This window comes from Fundulus heteroclitus, chromosome 7, assembly GCF_011125445.2.
Source record: "Fundulus heteroclitus isolate FHET01 chromosome 7, MU-UCD_Fhet_4.1, whole genome shotgun sequence".
In the NCBI taxonomy this organism is placed as follows: domain Eukaryota; kingdom Metazoa; phylum Chordata; class Actinopteri; order Cyprinodontiformes; family Fundulidae; genus Fundulus; species Fundulus heteroclitus.
The window spans coordinates 1,192,462-1,207,748 of NC_046367.1; the positions used below are offsets into that span (position 1 = coordinate 1,192,462).

Sequence of the window (15,287 nt, forward strand, 5' to 3'; positions counted from 1 at the left end):
TCCATGTCCGCTGGCAGGCCAACTTGGGATTTTATTAGCTTGGTCACAAACGCTGATGGATCGGCCCCTCAGTGCCCTCCGGTACTCCGTGTATATGGAGATTGTTTCGGCATGAGCGTGCCTTAAATTTGGTTAATTTAGCCTGCAAAGCCTCTTGAGTCTCTAATGCCTGGATGAGAGCCGCTCCTGCGGCCTCATCCCATTCTTCGATGTCAGATATAGGTTGTTCTGCCTCCGCAACTGTGGCTACAGTAGCCTGTAGCTTGCTTGTAGCTTCTTCAAGTTTCTGGTTGAATTCTCCTTTAAACTTGTTCAGTTCATGCTGTTGCGTAAAGAGCGTCAGAATTCACTCATTTCCCTTTTTAGATCTGACATGAGTGCCTGAATCTCGTTGTAGATAGCCTGCATGTTAACGGGTTAGCTACTACTTTAGCAGCGTCGCCATTGCCCTCGTTACCGTCCTCGTCTTTTTCAAGCAGCCATTAGGTTCAGCGCCAACCTCTATTGTGTATATTTTTGAGGTCTGTAGGGCATTGCAAAAGATGCACTCTATAAAAAAATCAGATTGTCATGATAGTTTGCATCCATTTTTTTCTAAAGCTGCGTGCTGACTTAATTGTTAAGCCTTTAACATGCATTTTTGATTTAAACATCAACACAACTAAACTACCTAAAGTTTCGAAATCTGGTACTGTCCTTCCATTGCTAAAAAGAGGCAAACCCTCTTTTGAATAATTATAGGCCTATCTCAAAATCATGCATGTTGGCAAATGTATTTTAAAAATTTATTTGTGGACAATTGAAGGAATTTTAAGAATAAAACAACATTATAAACTCTATTCATTCAGATTTTAGGAAACAGCACTGCAGAGCTACTGCTGCCCTAAAAACCTTTCTTGATTTAAAGGCGAGATACACACTTAGTCCGTGGGCCAGAATCTGTAGGACGTCTCCTTAAGAAGTTTCCTATGAACTGTCAGGGGCCAACTTTCTTCCACCGGGAAAAGTTGCTACACATAGCAGTGATCTCAAAACACCAATGTTCCCACATTTTCACTTGCACATTAATAAGTTAAAGCACCTGTCGCCTGTGCTATCCTAGCGCAGCAGGTCTTGGTGATATCACAATAAAATGGGCCAAAGTCTGGACTATTTCTGCCCTGCAATGAACTGCCGACCTGTCCAGGTTGTACCCTGCTTCTCGCCCATTGACAGCTGGAGATGGGCACCAGCACCCCTCACGAACCCAGCAGGGATAAGCGTGTTAGAAAATGAATGATGGATGGTCTGGGCTACTTCTTTTTCCTTGCCATCAAGATCTTTGAAACTGGCGCCAGAAAATGCTATCATTGGGCTTTCTTCATCTGGAAACAAATGTTTCCAACCCTTTATGGGCGCAGCCATGATGAACTTGTTGAACTCGCTCAGCAGACAATACAGCGATCTGATTGGCTGAGCAGAAAAAATTTAATCACGTGACCTCTTGGACCGGAGCGGAACAGTTTAGATTTTTTATCGCCTATAACTTATTAATGTGCAAGTGAAAACGTGGGAACATTGGTGTTTTGTGATCACTGCTATGTGTAGCAACTTTTCCCGGTGGAAGAAAGTTGCCCCCTGACAGTTCATAGGAAAAGTATTCTGGCCCCCAGCCTAACTGGATGACTCTGGTCTATGAACCTCGTAGGCCCCATTCCCCTTGCAGGCAAATGTGGCTCAAATCAGACTTCTTGCAGGTCAAGTGACCAGGTCAGAACCAGTGGGAATGCTCTGAATCTGAATCTGATCTTTTGGAATGCAGCTCCAGTGGGAACCACCAAGGTGGATTTAATGCTGTGATAGCAGTTAGCATTAGATAGACAGACAGCAGCTACCTGCCGCGGCGCTGCTCAGTCAAGGAACGGCGAGATTTTAGACCTAATTATTATATGGAGCAAACCCTCTATTTAAGACGGGTCGTATAGGAACCGTTCGGATGAAAGCCGTAGCACACAGCCGTGCAAAACTTGTGTACAGTCCTGCACATGGAAGGCTTTGCAATACTGAAGAGGTTTACACTCGTCGCAATCCATTGTGTTGCATTTCAATGGGGGGCAGTGCTTTGTAATCTGCCCCCGTGGCAAAACGATAACGATATTGCAACAGTGTTCTGCTTTTTGAGTCAAGATGAGAGCCGTTGATATTATTAAAAGTTGCCCTGGACTTCCTAAAGTTACGAATAAACTCTGTGAAGTTGTTAAATTCTCTGCCCCACCTGTACTGCCTGTGTCCCACAGCCACACAGACATCTGTGCAGCCACAACATTTTAAAATCTCAAACCTTTCTTTTTATTTCCCCCTCAGCACCCACTGACACAATAAATGGCTTCAGTTGGACATTACAATCTATAAAACCTATTTCTTCCATGTTTGCTGGACCAAAGCGGGCTGTGTTAAGTAATTAATATTCTTGTTTTGGTCATGCGGGTCAGTATGGAGCAGCGACCAGATCACACTGGAGTCAGATATGGGCAGACTTTTAAAAGTAATGGGAACGACCACACAAAAAATCAGAATTGAGCATTAAGACCTGCAGTGGGAACATAGCCTTATTGGTCTGGTTCCTACTTCTGCATACACATTTCTTCAGAGAACACAAAGCCTTTATGCCTTATTATCAAATTACATTTTGTATTTCTCTGCTACTCGTCTTCAAACTGAAACGCTAAAGAAAGCTTTACATTTTCTCCCCTTCATTCAGTCAGAACTGGTTTCACTGAAAACCTTCCAGTCTGTCTTAAGAAACCTAAAACGGAAATCCTTTGAACAGTCTGTTTTAAATCTTGAATCATTATTTTGTCAAATTTGATATTACCGTAACAGTAACTCTTGCATTTTGGTCAACAAATTGCTGTCCCTTTCTACTTTAATGGTCATTTTGTTATCGCTGTCTGTCTTCACTATGATGTGTTGCTGCCTTTCGTATCCAGGTCACTCTTGTGAAAGAGGTCTTGATCTCAGGTCTTTTATCTGGGGGAAAAAGATTTAACAAAAAGAAATTAAAAAAATATGTCTAACCCCTAACAGAGCTGTATAGAAATAAACATGCAAAATTAATTAAACTAAAACCCTAATTGTAAAAGAAATTCGGCAACAAAATTTATTAAATGTTATTGCTCTTGCATTTTTTTTTTTTTTTTTTTTTTGCAGATTTTCTGTAATCTGAATAAACTATTTAAAAAATAAACAATGACATGGTCAAATACTATGTCACACGGTGAACGGTCATTTATTTACAACATGAAGCAATGAGAACATTTTTCCTGGTACCAACATTGTTAAAATTGGAAAATAAAATGGGGACTTCCTCCTACACAGAGAATAGAGGTGGCAGAATTATTTCACATTAAAAACATTGTTTCTGAGCATGATATAGGTAACTATTAACAAATATTTACAGTAGAGGTACTTAGTGTTCATACGAATTAAATGGTGCAACAGTTGCTTTTAAGAGAATCTTTCTCCTTTAAATAAGTTTGTATTAAGCAGTTAAGCATGTGGATTCTACAAACTATGCGAATGCAGGATTACAAAGGATTGAGTTGCATAGATAGGTTCTGTATTGGAACATTAATCATTTGAATCTGGAGACAAAGAAAACAGGTCAGTGTTATACTCTAGTTTCAAATCCCAAACAGCTGAGATCATGTTGGGCTCCTAAAAAACACTGCAGCAGCAGCAGAGCTACCCAATCTGCAATAACCCAGGCAGAACACTTCAGTAATATACTCCATTTTATTAATAAATTATACATCTATACAGTAGATCCTTAATAAAACTGCAGCTATACAAATCATTAAGAAGTGACCACATGTATTACCCTTTGCAATATAACCTAAACACTCAAGAGGTATGTATTCATTCACTGTTACAGGAAATCTGCACACTATCACATCTTTGAGGGTCACTTGAGAGACATGCACAGGGAGGTCCAGTGGCTGCAGACTCATCATGCTATTTTTGTTTTCTCAACCCCTATTGCTTCGTCTTCAGCCATTGTGGAGCTCCAGTTCACCAGTGCATTAGTCCAAAAACTGCAATCAGAGGGACAAATCCTCTGAAGTGTTTGCACCAATGTTTAGAATCCCCAAAAGATGGTTTAAAATCACTTAAAAATGCTGAAATAACAGAAATCGTGGCATTTCTGTCAGCCTGTGAATTTAGCTTTTCTTTGGGATGAACACTTGTTTAATCTGGTGAGCTGAAACTAAAGCGGATGCTGACAAAGACAGGTGCGTTAATGAGAGAAGCCAGAAAGGCTGATATTTAAGATTTGGGTAACATCCTTTTCCCCAAGCATAATCCTCACTTTCTCCTGTGCTCCCAAAGCAGACATCAAAAAGTAAAGCAGTTGCCAGCAGAGCTTCAACGCTGCTTTAAATGTATCCTGTGCATCACAGGTCATAGTGCGGTGTATTTTTATTTATTTTTTTAGCTCCTGTGTACATACGCTACCAGTGTACCATTTAAAACAAAACCTTTTTTCCTTGAGATACGTCGGAAAACCAGAAACATCATCTCCCTTGGTGTGAATAAACTCAGTCAGGTGGCAGATTAGCTTCTTTCTTTTTTTGCAGGTTGCAGAAAGTTCTTGCATTGCTAATTTGCATTGTGAAATAAAAGACAAATGAATCCTATGCACAGTCAGAGAGAAACTGCAGTGGGTCAGTACCTGGGTTTTGTTATTTTTCTGCAGATTTTCCTATAATCTGATAATTCTTCTCACCTGAAGCATCCAGTACAAGTCATTCTGCACAACACCCCCCACAGTTAGAGTGTAGAAGCAGCTCCAGGATGCCTACTGAGTTTATTAGTTCTTACGTGCACATCACATGTTCATACTTATCATTAATACAATGCCACTTTACATTCATGTCTTATTTCCATAACGTTAAGCAGTTAGTCTTAGAATGTTTGTGCTACAGTTCCTACGGACACGCCTTAAAACTCGCAGAGAATATCAAAGCCTCATTTATCAAACATCCCCGTGTAGAGTGGAAATTGTGTGGCAGGCTTCCAGGTGTAGTTTAGGATTCCTGCGTTCCATGGAAGTTGACAAAAGGTTGGCAGCTAATTACAATAAGATGTATGAAGCACGTTTTCATCAGTGTTTGCTGCCTGTTGTTGGTTGGGAACTGTGTTACATTCTCCTTAGAGGTTATTGACATTAGAATAAAATGCTTTTTCCATCAAATCCGTATTTGGTCAGCAGCTATGTTCTAGTAGGTCCTGAAAAAAGGAAAATCCTCCTGAATGATAGAACCATTCCCTGCAGAACAATTCCCTGAACAGCCCAGTGCAGCAGCTGCCTTGTCTTCTATCCAAATGAATCCCTGTGCTGTCTGACTACCAGGTGAATATGTGTAATCTGAAGGAAAAGGTTCTGGTAAGTAGTCTGAAGAAGGCAACTAACATGCTTTTTGCCTCTGGACTGGAGTACTAAAGTTCCTTCTGCGGTTTAGTGAGGGAGGTACTGCTAACTGAATGGCTGTCAGCTCCCAGCGCTGCATCTAGACTCCTGACTGCTACATGAACCTGTGAAAAGGTTTTGTCGTTATTCTGACTACCTGTCCAGGACTAATTACAAAGCCATGCTTTAATGCCCGCCTGTGTGACAGTTCAGCTCGCCATGTGAAGGTCAGAGAGAGCGCCATCAGTGCGCTGGAACTTCTCTGTCAGACTACAGGCTGCAGCTCACACTGTTGGGTCATTAGGTCAGCAACATCACTGGTTCTCACGTCTAAGTTTCTATCCTAAACCAGTCACAATGCTACAGAAACAACAATGTCTTGTTTTGTTATTGTAGACATTTTAATTTCCCTTTAATTTGCGGAGCAGCTTTAAAGTTTGTTGTAAAAATGATTTGCAATAACCAAAATGTAATTAACTATCTAGGTGGTCTTAACTGAAAACAGTAGTTTTACTTTGAAATTATTGTTAGCAATTTCACTTGTTTGCTACCTAAATAAATAAATAAATGGAAAAATAATAGTTTTGAGGAATTATGAAGCACATACGTTTTTGATTAAAGTAAAAGTATTTTCAGCCAATCTTGATGCTTTATTAGTGCTATTAAATGACATTGAACAGATTCTCGTCTCTTTATGTAAATTGTTTCTCAGTTCTAGAGCACTAAAGGGTTCAGTCACTGGACAGACTTGCTTTACTTTGCAACTATTCAATTCAATTAGATTTTATTTCTATAACACCACTTCACAACACACATCATCTCAAAGCGCTTAACAAAGTCAATTCTACCAAATCATCCAGACAGATTGGTTAAAACGTTTTCTGTCCAAAGAAACGCAGCAGATTGCATCGAGTCGTTCACTTTGCAGCAATCCCTCATACCGAGCATGCATGCATGTACCGACAGTCAAGAGGAAAACTCCCCTTTACAGGAAGAAACCTCAGACAGTTACCGCATTTTTTGCACTATAAGGTGGACTTTTCTAAAAAAATTGATGGTGCGCCTTATAATCTGGTGGCCATATATATGATTACTGTACTTGTGTTTACAGATTTTGTGTGGTACAATGCTCAAAACTCTGTTAAAATGTGTAAGTACGACTTTGGTAAGCAACAAAGCTGCTCTGCTTAATTGATATTCGGAGCATTACGGTACACTGTCACTAAAACACAGCTGTGATCTTTAACTTTTTATTTTACGTTTTATCTCAGGCAGTCCACAAGACTGCCTGACTGTAATGTCTAAACTAGAAGTGCATGCATGTAAAGGCCCCCACATACTCGGGTGTAGTTCACTCCGTGGAATGCTCCAAATATCCACTGAGCGCAGCGGCTTCATTGCTAACCAAAGTCGTTCTTACACATTTTAACAGAGTTTTGATGCCATTGTACCACATAGAATCGGTCAGTAAGCACAACTTTAATCATATGTAAGGTGCACTGGATTATAAACCACAGCATACATTTTTGACAAGATTTAAGGATTTTAAGTGTTTTAAGGATTTTATAGTCTGAAAAATAAGGTACATATCCTGCACTTGAAATAAGATGGAGATGAATTGTTCTTTTAAGTGTAAAAATCATATTCACTTGGTATTAATATTCAATGCACCCTATAATCTGGTATGCCTTACGGTCCGAAAAACACGGTAGTTGTAGTTCAGCCTGGTTAAATTATATGCCACTGGGAAATCCAGACCAAACTGTGTCTTTGAAGTTGAATGACTTAAAAATGAGCTCCAGTAAATGATGGCCATAGTTTGACTTGCAGGTCAGGTGGGAGCTCTACTGTATATTCTTTTCTGTACTGGGAATATGTTTCACGATCCACATATGGATTTGAGTTGGACCTTTTTGTTCTTATATTAAGTGTCATGAGATGACTTTTTTTTCTTTATAGATAAACTTACAATTAGTGAGTGAGGATGTCTGTTTATTTAATATTCATTAGCAACATTTCTACTAAGCCTTGCTTGCTTCCACTTCTCCATATTTGCTTTTAGCCCTCTCTGAGTTTGATAAATGAGGCTTCAGGTCTCTATAGTTACACAGTTTAGACTTTTCTGGTTTGTTAGCTTCTGTGCTGCTTCATGTGGTGAAATGGAAAACACCTCAGTAACAGAACCAGTCTCCCTTAGCTTTGGTTCAAGAAGCAGAGGTTGGTTACGGCTGGGGGACTCAGCTTTTGCAGTGTTGGTCACTCAACTGAAAAATATTAGGATCTTGTTGGATGCAAATGTGACTGCAATGGTGTGTATCTATGAAAAATCCCCAAAGTGTTGAACAACAAAGGATATATGCAAATTAGGCACTCATACTGTTTAGGCAGTTTCGTCCCCATTTCTTCTAAAACATTCACCACCACAAAAAAAAAAGAAGAAAATCAATTACAGCAGCGAATGCACACATATCTTATAGGCCTGATCTCCAACTTCTCGTCTGCATGTACAGCCCAGTGTGTCCCACCGTTGTTGGGGGGGTGGCGTGCAGCTTTAGGACGGACAGCAGCTTCTGCTCCCTGTGTTCGCGCCATCCTTTTGTCGACCCCTGAAGGACATTCATCTTATGCTTTACACAGTTTCAATGACAGAAATCACAGCGGCTTGATTCTGACAATTTCACCAACATCAAATACACTAACAGCTGCAAAGATTCAGCCACTAGCTTGTACAGGAGCGTTGAGAAGGCGGATGGCAGGCTGCAGGTGTTTGTGGTGCTCCTGGGAGCTTCCAGGGCATCGCGATGTGTCGTTCCTGCAGCAATGTGTCCACCTGTGAAGTCCTTTGTCAGAGGGAGCTCGGCTTGTGGCACAGGCAGCACGCTGTGCTCAGATGTAGTACTCCTTCACGTTGTCCCTGACGGAGTTGTGGAGATGCAGCTCAGTCCTGTAGTCTGTGTACGTGCTGCTGTGTCTATGCTCCTCTTTTATGCTGCTGCTCCTCTTGGCCCGCCGCTGCTGATAGAGGAGGCGGCTGATCACAGCCAGAGCACACACGGCAATGAAGACAACCGCTGTGACCACACCTGAGAACACAGCAGGGGGGGAGAGGGGGGGGGAATTAGTGGATGATGACGGGGGTTAAAGTCATGGCCAGAGGCAGGGAGAGTTTCACCTTCCAGCAGCAAAACATGCCAGCTCTCAGAAAACAGACAGTAACAGCGTTCCCATGTTCTCTGCTGAACACACGGATCAGTAAATCATTCATGAAGGCGCCACCTGGATCCCTTAAACTGTGGATGCTTCTCAACAAACATGTTTGCCTTTGTTTTCTCTTTGATCTCTTTTCCAGATCCAATAAAAGAGACTTATATATGCACTGTTCTGTGTTTAGGTTCTGTGTTTATCTGGCAGAATTAGATGTACGTGAAATACCAGTGAGTGGAAGTTTGATGATCTGTCTTTTGCTGTATAGGAAATCCCTGGAAGACAAATAAATAAAACAAACCATATTTCATATATCAAATGAATTTTTGGGAGATGCATGAACCCAAAACAAACCACTGTACAAACTAGGCTCACCAAAAGATTTTATGTGAATTTATGTGAATAACATATGTTAGAAAAACTAAAGACTGTCTGTGTTTTATAATACAACAGACCAAGTCTATCCAATGATTTCATTACAGGAAATGCCATATTACAATATATCCCCTGAGGTTTAGTTAATCATTGTTTAGTTTAGTAATTTCTAAGGATTGAATTGTTTTAGATCAGACCTGGGCAATATCTAGCTAATTACATTCCCTGCATAATGAATCAAGTATCAATTCTGCATGCAAATCAGAATAAGCTTGTTCTATTTTTAAAAGCTGGCATTTATTCTGAAGGCAACCACCACTGCATTTCAATTGGGTCAGCTGCACTGGCAGCCTTGTGTACCTGCCATTGTCAGCTCAGGTTAAAAAGAGACTAATGCAGATGGAGTTTATAATAATACAGGGACTTCTACACAAGGGCGGTACAATATACTATCATCGCAAAATAAATCTCCATATTGTTCCTTTTGAAAATTGTTCAGAATGTAAACTTTGTTGTTAATTTCCAGCAGTCATGAATAAACATTCTGCACATTAACAAAATATTCTGCCTGTTGCAGGGGTGGCACAGCAGTATATGCCCACACCAACACCTTGCTTCCAACAAGCAAGACATTTCTTATAGAAACAGCAGCGCACCAACTACAGGTTGCTCAAGAGGGAGCCACCAGAATCCACAAAGACTCCTGGGTTAACCCTTACCGACGCTAACCGACTCTAACCCAGAACTGAGCAAAAGTCCAGTTACCTCCAATTTAAGCCGGTTTGCTGTTGCAATGACCCGGATAACTGAGAATTTGCACAGGCAAATCCAGGGTTACATTTAGCTATCAATTTTAACCAATACTCTACCAAAATGTTAAAAACTTTAAAGTTTTAATAACATGTCTGTCGCTGTTATTGTGAATGGTTGAGGTGGGCATATTTCTTAAAAGTGCATCGTGAGAACATAAATTTATAGAAACAATGCAGGCCAACTTGTTTAGCTGCAATGAGAGTGTAGTAAGGTAAAAAAGGACTATTCAATATTCATGCTCATCATGTTCTGAATAGCAAATATGTTCCTGTCTAATATTCTAGGCCTCTATAAATTGACCAGGTGAAACTTCTGTTTAAGTGTTTATAATGTCTAATGCCAAATAAGGAGTAGAAGGAATTAGCCATTCCCAGCCTCTGGTGTATTTTTGCCCTCCATATAAACACAGGAGGGTAAATGGGCCAACTTTGGTTAGGCGAGTAGAGTAGTTGTCTTGCAATCTGAAGGTTGTCATTTTTAATTCCAGCTTGCCCTGTCACATGTCAATGGGCCCCCAGGGCAAGGCACACAACCCCAAGTTTACTCTCTGTGTATGAATATGTGCATATTTGTGAATGTGGCTCTAATATAAAACACTGAGTGTTCAGTATGGCTACAAAAGGGCATCATTTTAGAGCAATTACCTTTGACGTAATGTTTGTACAATCTGACATGGAACGCAGCACTGACCATATATGGACTGAACTGGTTTTTCATGCATCAGTGATCAAATTTTAGGTGATCCTAAAAATGTTACCATCCCATAACTGCTGCCCATTTTCATTTTGTTATAGTTGCACTTTATATGTGGAATAAAAACAGTCAGAACTAGTTTTCAGCCTCAGTTTTCTGCAGGTGTTGCTATATAGAGCTCTTACACCTCTCAAAGATAATTTAACCCCAGCAGGTTGCTGGCAGACTCAACCTGGAGCCACAGTAAAAAGTTTGAATTTTTTATTTTTTTTATTATTTCATTCTTCATTTTTGTCAAAACACAGTCAACTGAGGGAAAACAAGCCACACGTTCAAGTACACCTCCTGTTTGCAGATTGACACAATAAAGCATCCAATGAAGCAGGTTCCTGAAATAAACCCTTAGACTGTAATAAATCAAACTAAAGGGGCTTCTCCTCCATTTAAATTGAACACTAGAAATTATGTGGAAACATCTTTTTGTCTTTCTGGGCATGGCTTTAGAGAGAAGGTTAGTAAAACTCATGTCTCTTTGGTAAAGAGAAGCAGATCGGTAACATGGACTTGCAACTAGTTGTCCTGGAAACTGGTCTCAGGAAACTGTTTGTAAGCGGCAATAAACATTTAGCTCTAATTAAAATGTGCAGCCTGCACAAGCATTACAAGCATCAGAGTTCTGGATCATGCTAGCTTTATGCATATGTGATTTAAAACCAGGCAGAATTGAGTGTTTTAACCCCTTTTCTGCAGATAAATGTAAGATTAGGGAGTACCTTAAATTCTCTTTTATAAAGACAAACATTACCCTGGCATTTATTTAACCAAGTCATTCCAAAAAATAAACAGGGTAGAGTGCTCTTGTGAAGAAAAGGAAGCAGAAATAAAGACCAGAAAAAACTAACAGAAAATAAAAAATGAGCCCCATGTTTTGGAGTTAGGTGACTAGCCCTATTGTCCACTTTCAACCTCCTCACATGCTCCTTCTTTAATTTATGAGAAGCACACATTTTAAAAGGATGTTCCATGTCAAGTTGGCAAGTGCTCGTGGACTTAGAGGCACCAAGGAAGTGCAGTAATATGCAGCTTTAAAGCATCACTGCGTGCTGAAAAATTGAAAACTGACATTCAGGGCTCCTGACAAAGGGCATGGATGAACCGGGGGAAAAAAGCTTCCTTTAGCTTCGCCTAAGCTATTTTTCTTGAGCTTTTCTGAAAAGGTTATAAGGCCAAGGAGAGATGAGCGAAGCATCCAAAAGCTCTCCTCAGAGCAACCAGAATCCGATAACATTAAGCTCTTCAGTTAATCTGTTTTTATTACAGTGATTAACTGAGCTTCTATTTCATCTAATCAAAATACGATTTTATGCAGAATATTTCTCAGCTATTAGGATCCTTATTCCGAAAATTACACATTTGGTTCTCATAATCAAGATACTGGCCTCATAATTAGCTCTACTGAGTATTGCTGTATGATATTTGGCTGACCAAGGAGACTATATGACAGAATAATTTCCCATTCCATGTTGCCAAAAACATTGAGTAGGTCTGTACAGGTTCTTCCTTGTTGAAATATTTGTGTCTTCTCCAAGCAACTTCTTTTTAGTCTGCAGACTTCTAGGTAAACTCAGCCTTATCAGCATTACCTTTGCATAGTGGATCAACAGGTTTAACAGTGATAATCAGAACTGGTTGGTCACATGTAAAAGAGGACCATCAGGCAACTAACCAATCTTTAGTGCTGTGATGGCCACTTATTGTTCCCAGATGGCTGATTCAAGCTCACCATATCAGCATTGTAAGAGGGGGACGACTGGACCAAGAGGCCTTCACCCCTGATTAACGATGGAAGGTTTCTCTTCACATCTTAATGGTTTCTTTACTTGTCTATGAAAACAATGCTCCCCTCTATCCAGAGTGAGAACGTCTTCATCCCTGAAAGAGTGACCGCAGGGAGCAAGATTCTCTCACATTATTGGACTCTCAGTGTTTATTTTACTTTATGAAGTAACACAGCTTCCTTCGGATTGTCTAGAGCAGGGGTGTCAAACATACGGCCCGCCGAACAATTTAGTCCAGCCCTGTGGCTAAATGCATTATCATTATAAAAAAAAAAAAAAATAAATAAATAAATAAATCTTTATTTGTCATTGCAATTGTACATTCCAATGAAATTTTGCTTCTGCATTTAACCCATCCCTTAGGCAGCAGTGGGCAGGCTAAGGGTCTTGCTCAGGGACCCACAGTGGCAGTCTGCAGGGATTAAACCGTGAACTTGCAACCTTCTCATCAAAACCAATGATTTCAGAAATAGATTTTAGGAAAAGGTCCAGTCCACCACCGCTAGTTGCCATTAAAGGGGAACAAGTGAAGTGTGTTCAGTGTACCTGGGTGCTATCACTGAAAAGAAGCTGACATTAAGTGAAAATGATAAGTAGCAAAATAATCACATCAAATTGCACTTTCTCCATAATTTAAATCAATTTGGGGCGTGTAAAAACTTGATGGTCATTTTCTATGATTCTATTAAAGACTGTCCTTACATTAAGTTTTATCACCTGGTTTTGAATCTATCATTAGGAGACAAAAACAAAAGGAAACAAATAGTAAAAGTGGCTGATACAATTATTGATTTTAATTAACCTGATCTAATGAAAATATTTTCAGAGAGAGTCACATGAAAAGGCAAAAAGACATTGTCCAGTCCCCTTATCACCCACTTCATGGCAAATTTTAGCTCCTGTAGTCTGGAAAGAGATTCAGGGCGCCTAAACCAAGGACCAGCACATGTAAAAATTACTTTATTTCTCAGGCCATTATTCTGATAAATTCAAAATGCAAATGAGTGTGATTGCTTTGTCATTTTACTTTATTTTTCTACTAAGTGTTGAGCCCATCCCCCTGCCCTGCTGTCCTCAGTTAGCTTGTGCCTTGGTCCACTGGTGCATTGGTTGCTCCTCGGTGTCCTGGCTGGGTGCTTGGGTGGGCACTGGCTCACTCCTGCCGGCTGCTTTACGAGGCCTGGGCCCCTATGGTGCTGTTGGGGGCCCTGCCGGGGAGCGGGGCACCCCTGGGCCTCAGATCCCTGACTGAATTCGCTCCTGTGTAACTGGCTGCTGGCGGAGCCCACAGGATTGTCCCCGTGGCTCCCGGGGGCTTCGGCATTGTGGCTGTTTTGGGGGGTGGGTTCTTGGGGCCCATCTCTGCTCTTCCCTCAGATTGGGGAGACAGCTTTCCCAGTGTTGGCCCTTCTTGGGCACCTTTGCTCAGGGGGTCCCTTCGGGCATCTAGGGTTTTGGTTCCTCTGTGGCATGGGTCTATTGAGCAATTTCTTATTGAAAAACCTAATATACACAGGTACGCTCTCACAAACACTTAGAGGTGCTTGGATTCAGGTACTTACAGAATCAAAAAGTGGTTTTGCTGTTCTTTTTACATCTCTCTTTGCAGGTCTAGAAGCAGACTCAGGGGGTGTTATGTTGCTCTCTCTCTCTTTCCTCTCCTCTTTCTCTTTTATTCCCGTTAGCATTTTGTGTTATCTGTTTCTTTCCTTTTTTACCTTCCCATTTCAGTGTCCATTGAACATGAAATATTCCCAGTATAAAAATCTAATAAAGCATCTTGCATATATAAATCAAGCGGAGCACTATGGCGAAAGCAGTAAGGCTCCACTTGTAAAAGTAAAATCTGTTGGACTCTTTTTGGCATTAAGACAACCATTCTTATTGCCAGACAGGACAAAAAAAGCACATTTGGGCCATGTAATTTCAGATCTCGCTACTTAGCTGATGAGGATATTATATCATCAGATTTCATGTGTCTTCTTTTTGTTTGTGTTGACATTTATTTTTAAACAATGATACAGACCTCTCATATCTCAATTTGGCTTCCAGTGACCTGAGTCAAATCACAGCCTTTGATCTGTGTCTGTTAGATTTTCTATACCTGTTAAAAGCACTGTTTTTTTAGGATGTACAGCTCTGTACAAAGAAGGAATATTTAATATTCTCTCCTGTGAAATGAATCCTTCTATCCATCTAGGTGTTATTTGCAGTTTTACCTGTTGGGTTTCATTCCTGCATAGAGTACATTAAACCTTAATCAGAGCAGCTAAGCCAGAAGGAGTCTTGTACATTTTGTAATGTTCTTCTTCTTTTGGCTTCTCTCTTTCAGGGGTTGTACAGTGAGTTATCTGTCTCCATCTAACCCATATTTTGCTTCTTCTTCTTTGACAGTACCTTCGTGCCCTCTGTCACTCCATCCATAAATACGCTCTCTGGTCTTCATCTAGGCCTCCTGTCTCAGTTCCAGCCTCAGCATGCTTCTACTAGTGTTCTCACAGTCCACACTTTGTACATGTCCAAAACATCTCCGCCTGGCCTCCCTGGCTTTATCTTAAATACATCTAACATGAGCTGTCCCTCTGATGTACTCATTGCCTTTCCTATCCACCCTCGTGGATAAGAAAACCTCAGCATCTTTATGTCTGCTACCTCTGTCTCTAAAGCATAATATGACTGTCACTGATCTAACCATTATCTTGTACATCTTTCTTTCAATTCTCGTTGTTACTCTTATCACAAAACATATCTGAGCCTTTTATACTCCTTTTCACACTCAGTATTGCTCTGGACTGTTGACCCCAAGCACTAAAAATCCTCAACCTCACAGCTCCACTTGGGTCCCTCTCATTCGCACACATGTATTTTATGTTGCTACATCTACCCTTCATTCCTCTCCTTTCCAGGGCGAACCT

The 15,287-nt window shown here is 40.5% G+C and overlaps 1 protein-coding gene across 3 annotated transcripts in view; it reads right to left on the minus strand.

Annotated features, from left to right (window-relative positions):
* Positions 1-6,823: 6,823 nt before the first annotated feature.
* The window catches only part of cntnap5a (contactin associated protein family member 5a), a 378,624-nt gene continuing 370,160 nt past the window's right edge, over positions 6,824-15,287 (minus strand). For all 3 annotated transcript variants that reach the window (XM_012878430.3, XM_036138728.1, XM_036138729.1), the window contains one exon: positions 6,824-8,532. In XM_012878430.3, coding sequence (XP_012733884.3) covers positions 8,336-8,532 — 197 coding nt within the window. In that variant the 3' untranslated portion in view covers positions 6,824-8,335. The remainder of the gene's footprint in view (positions 8,533-15,287) is intronic.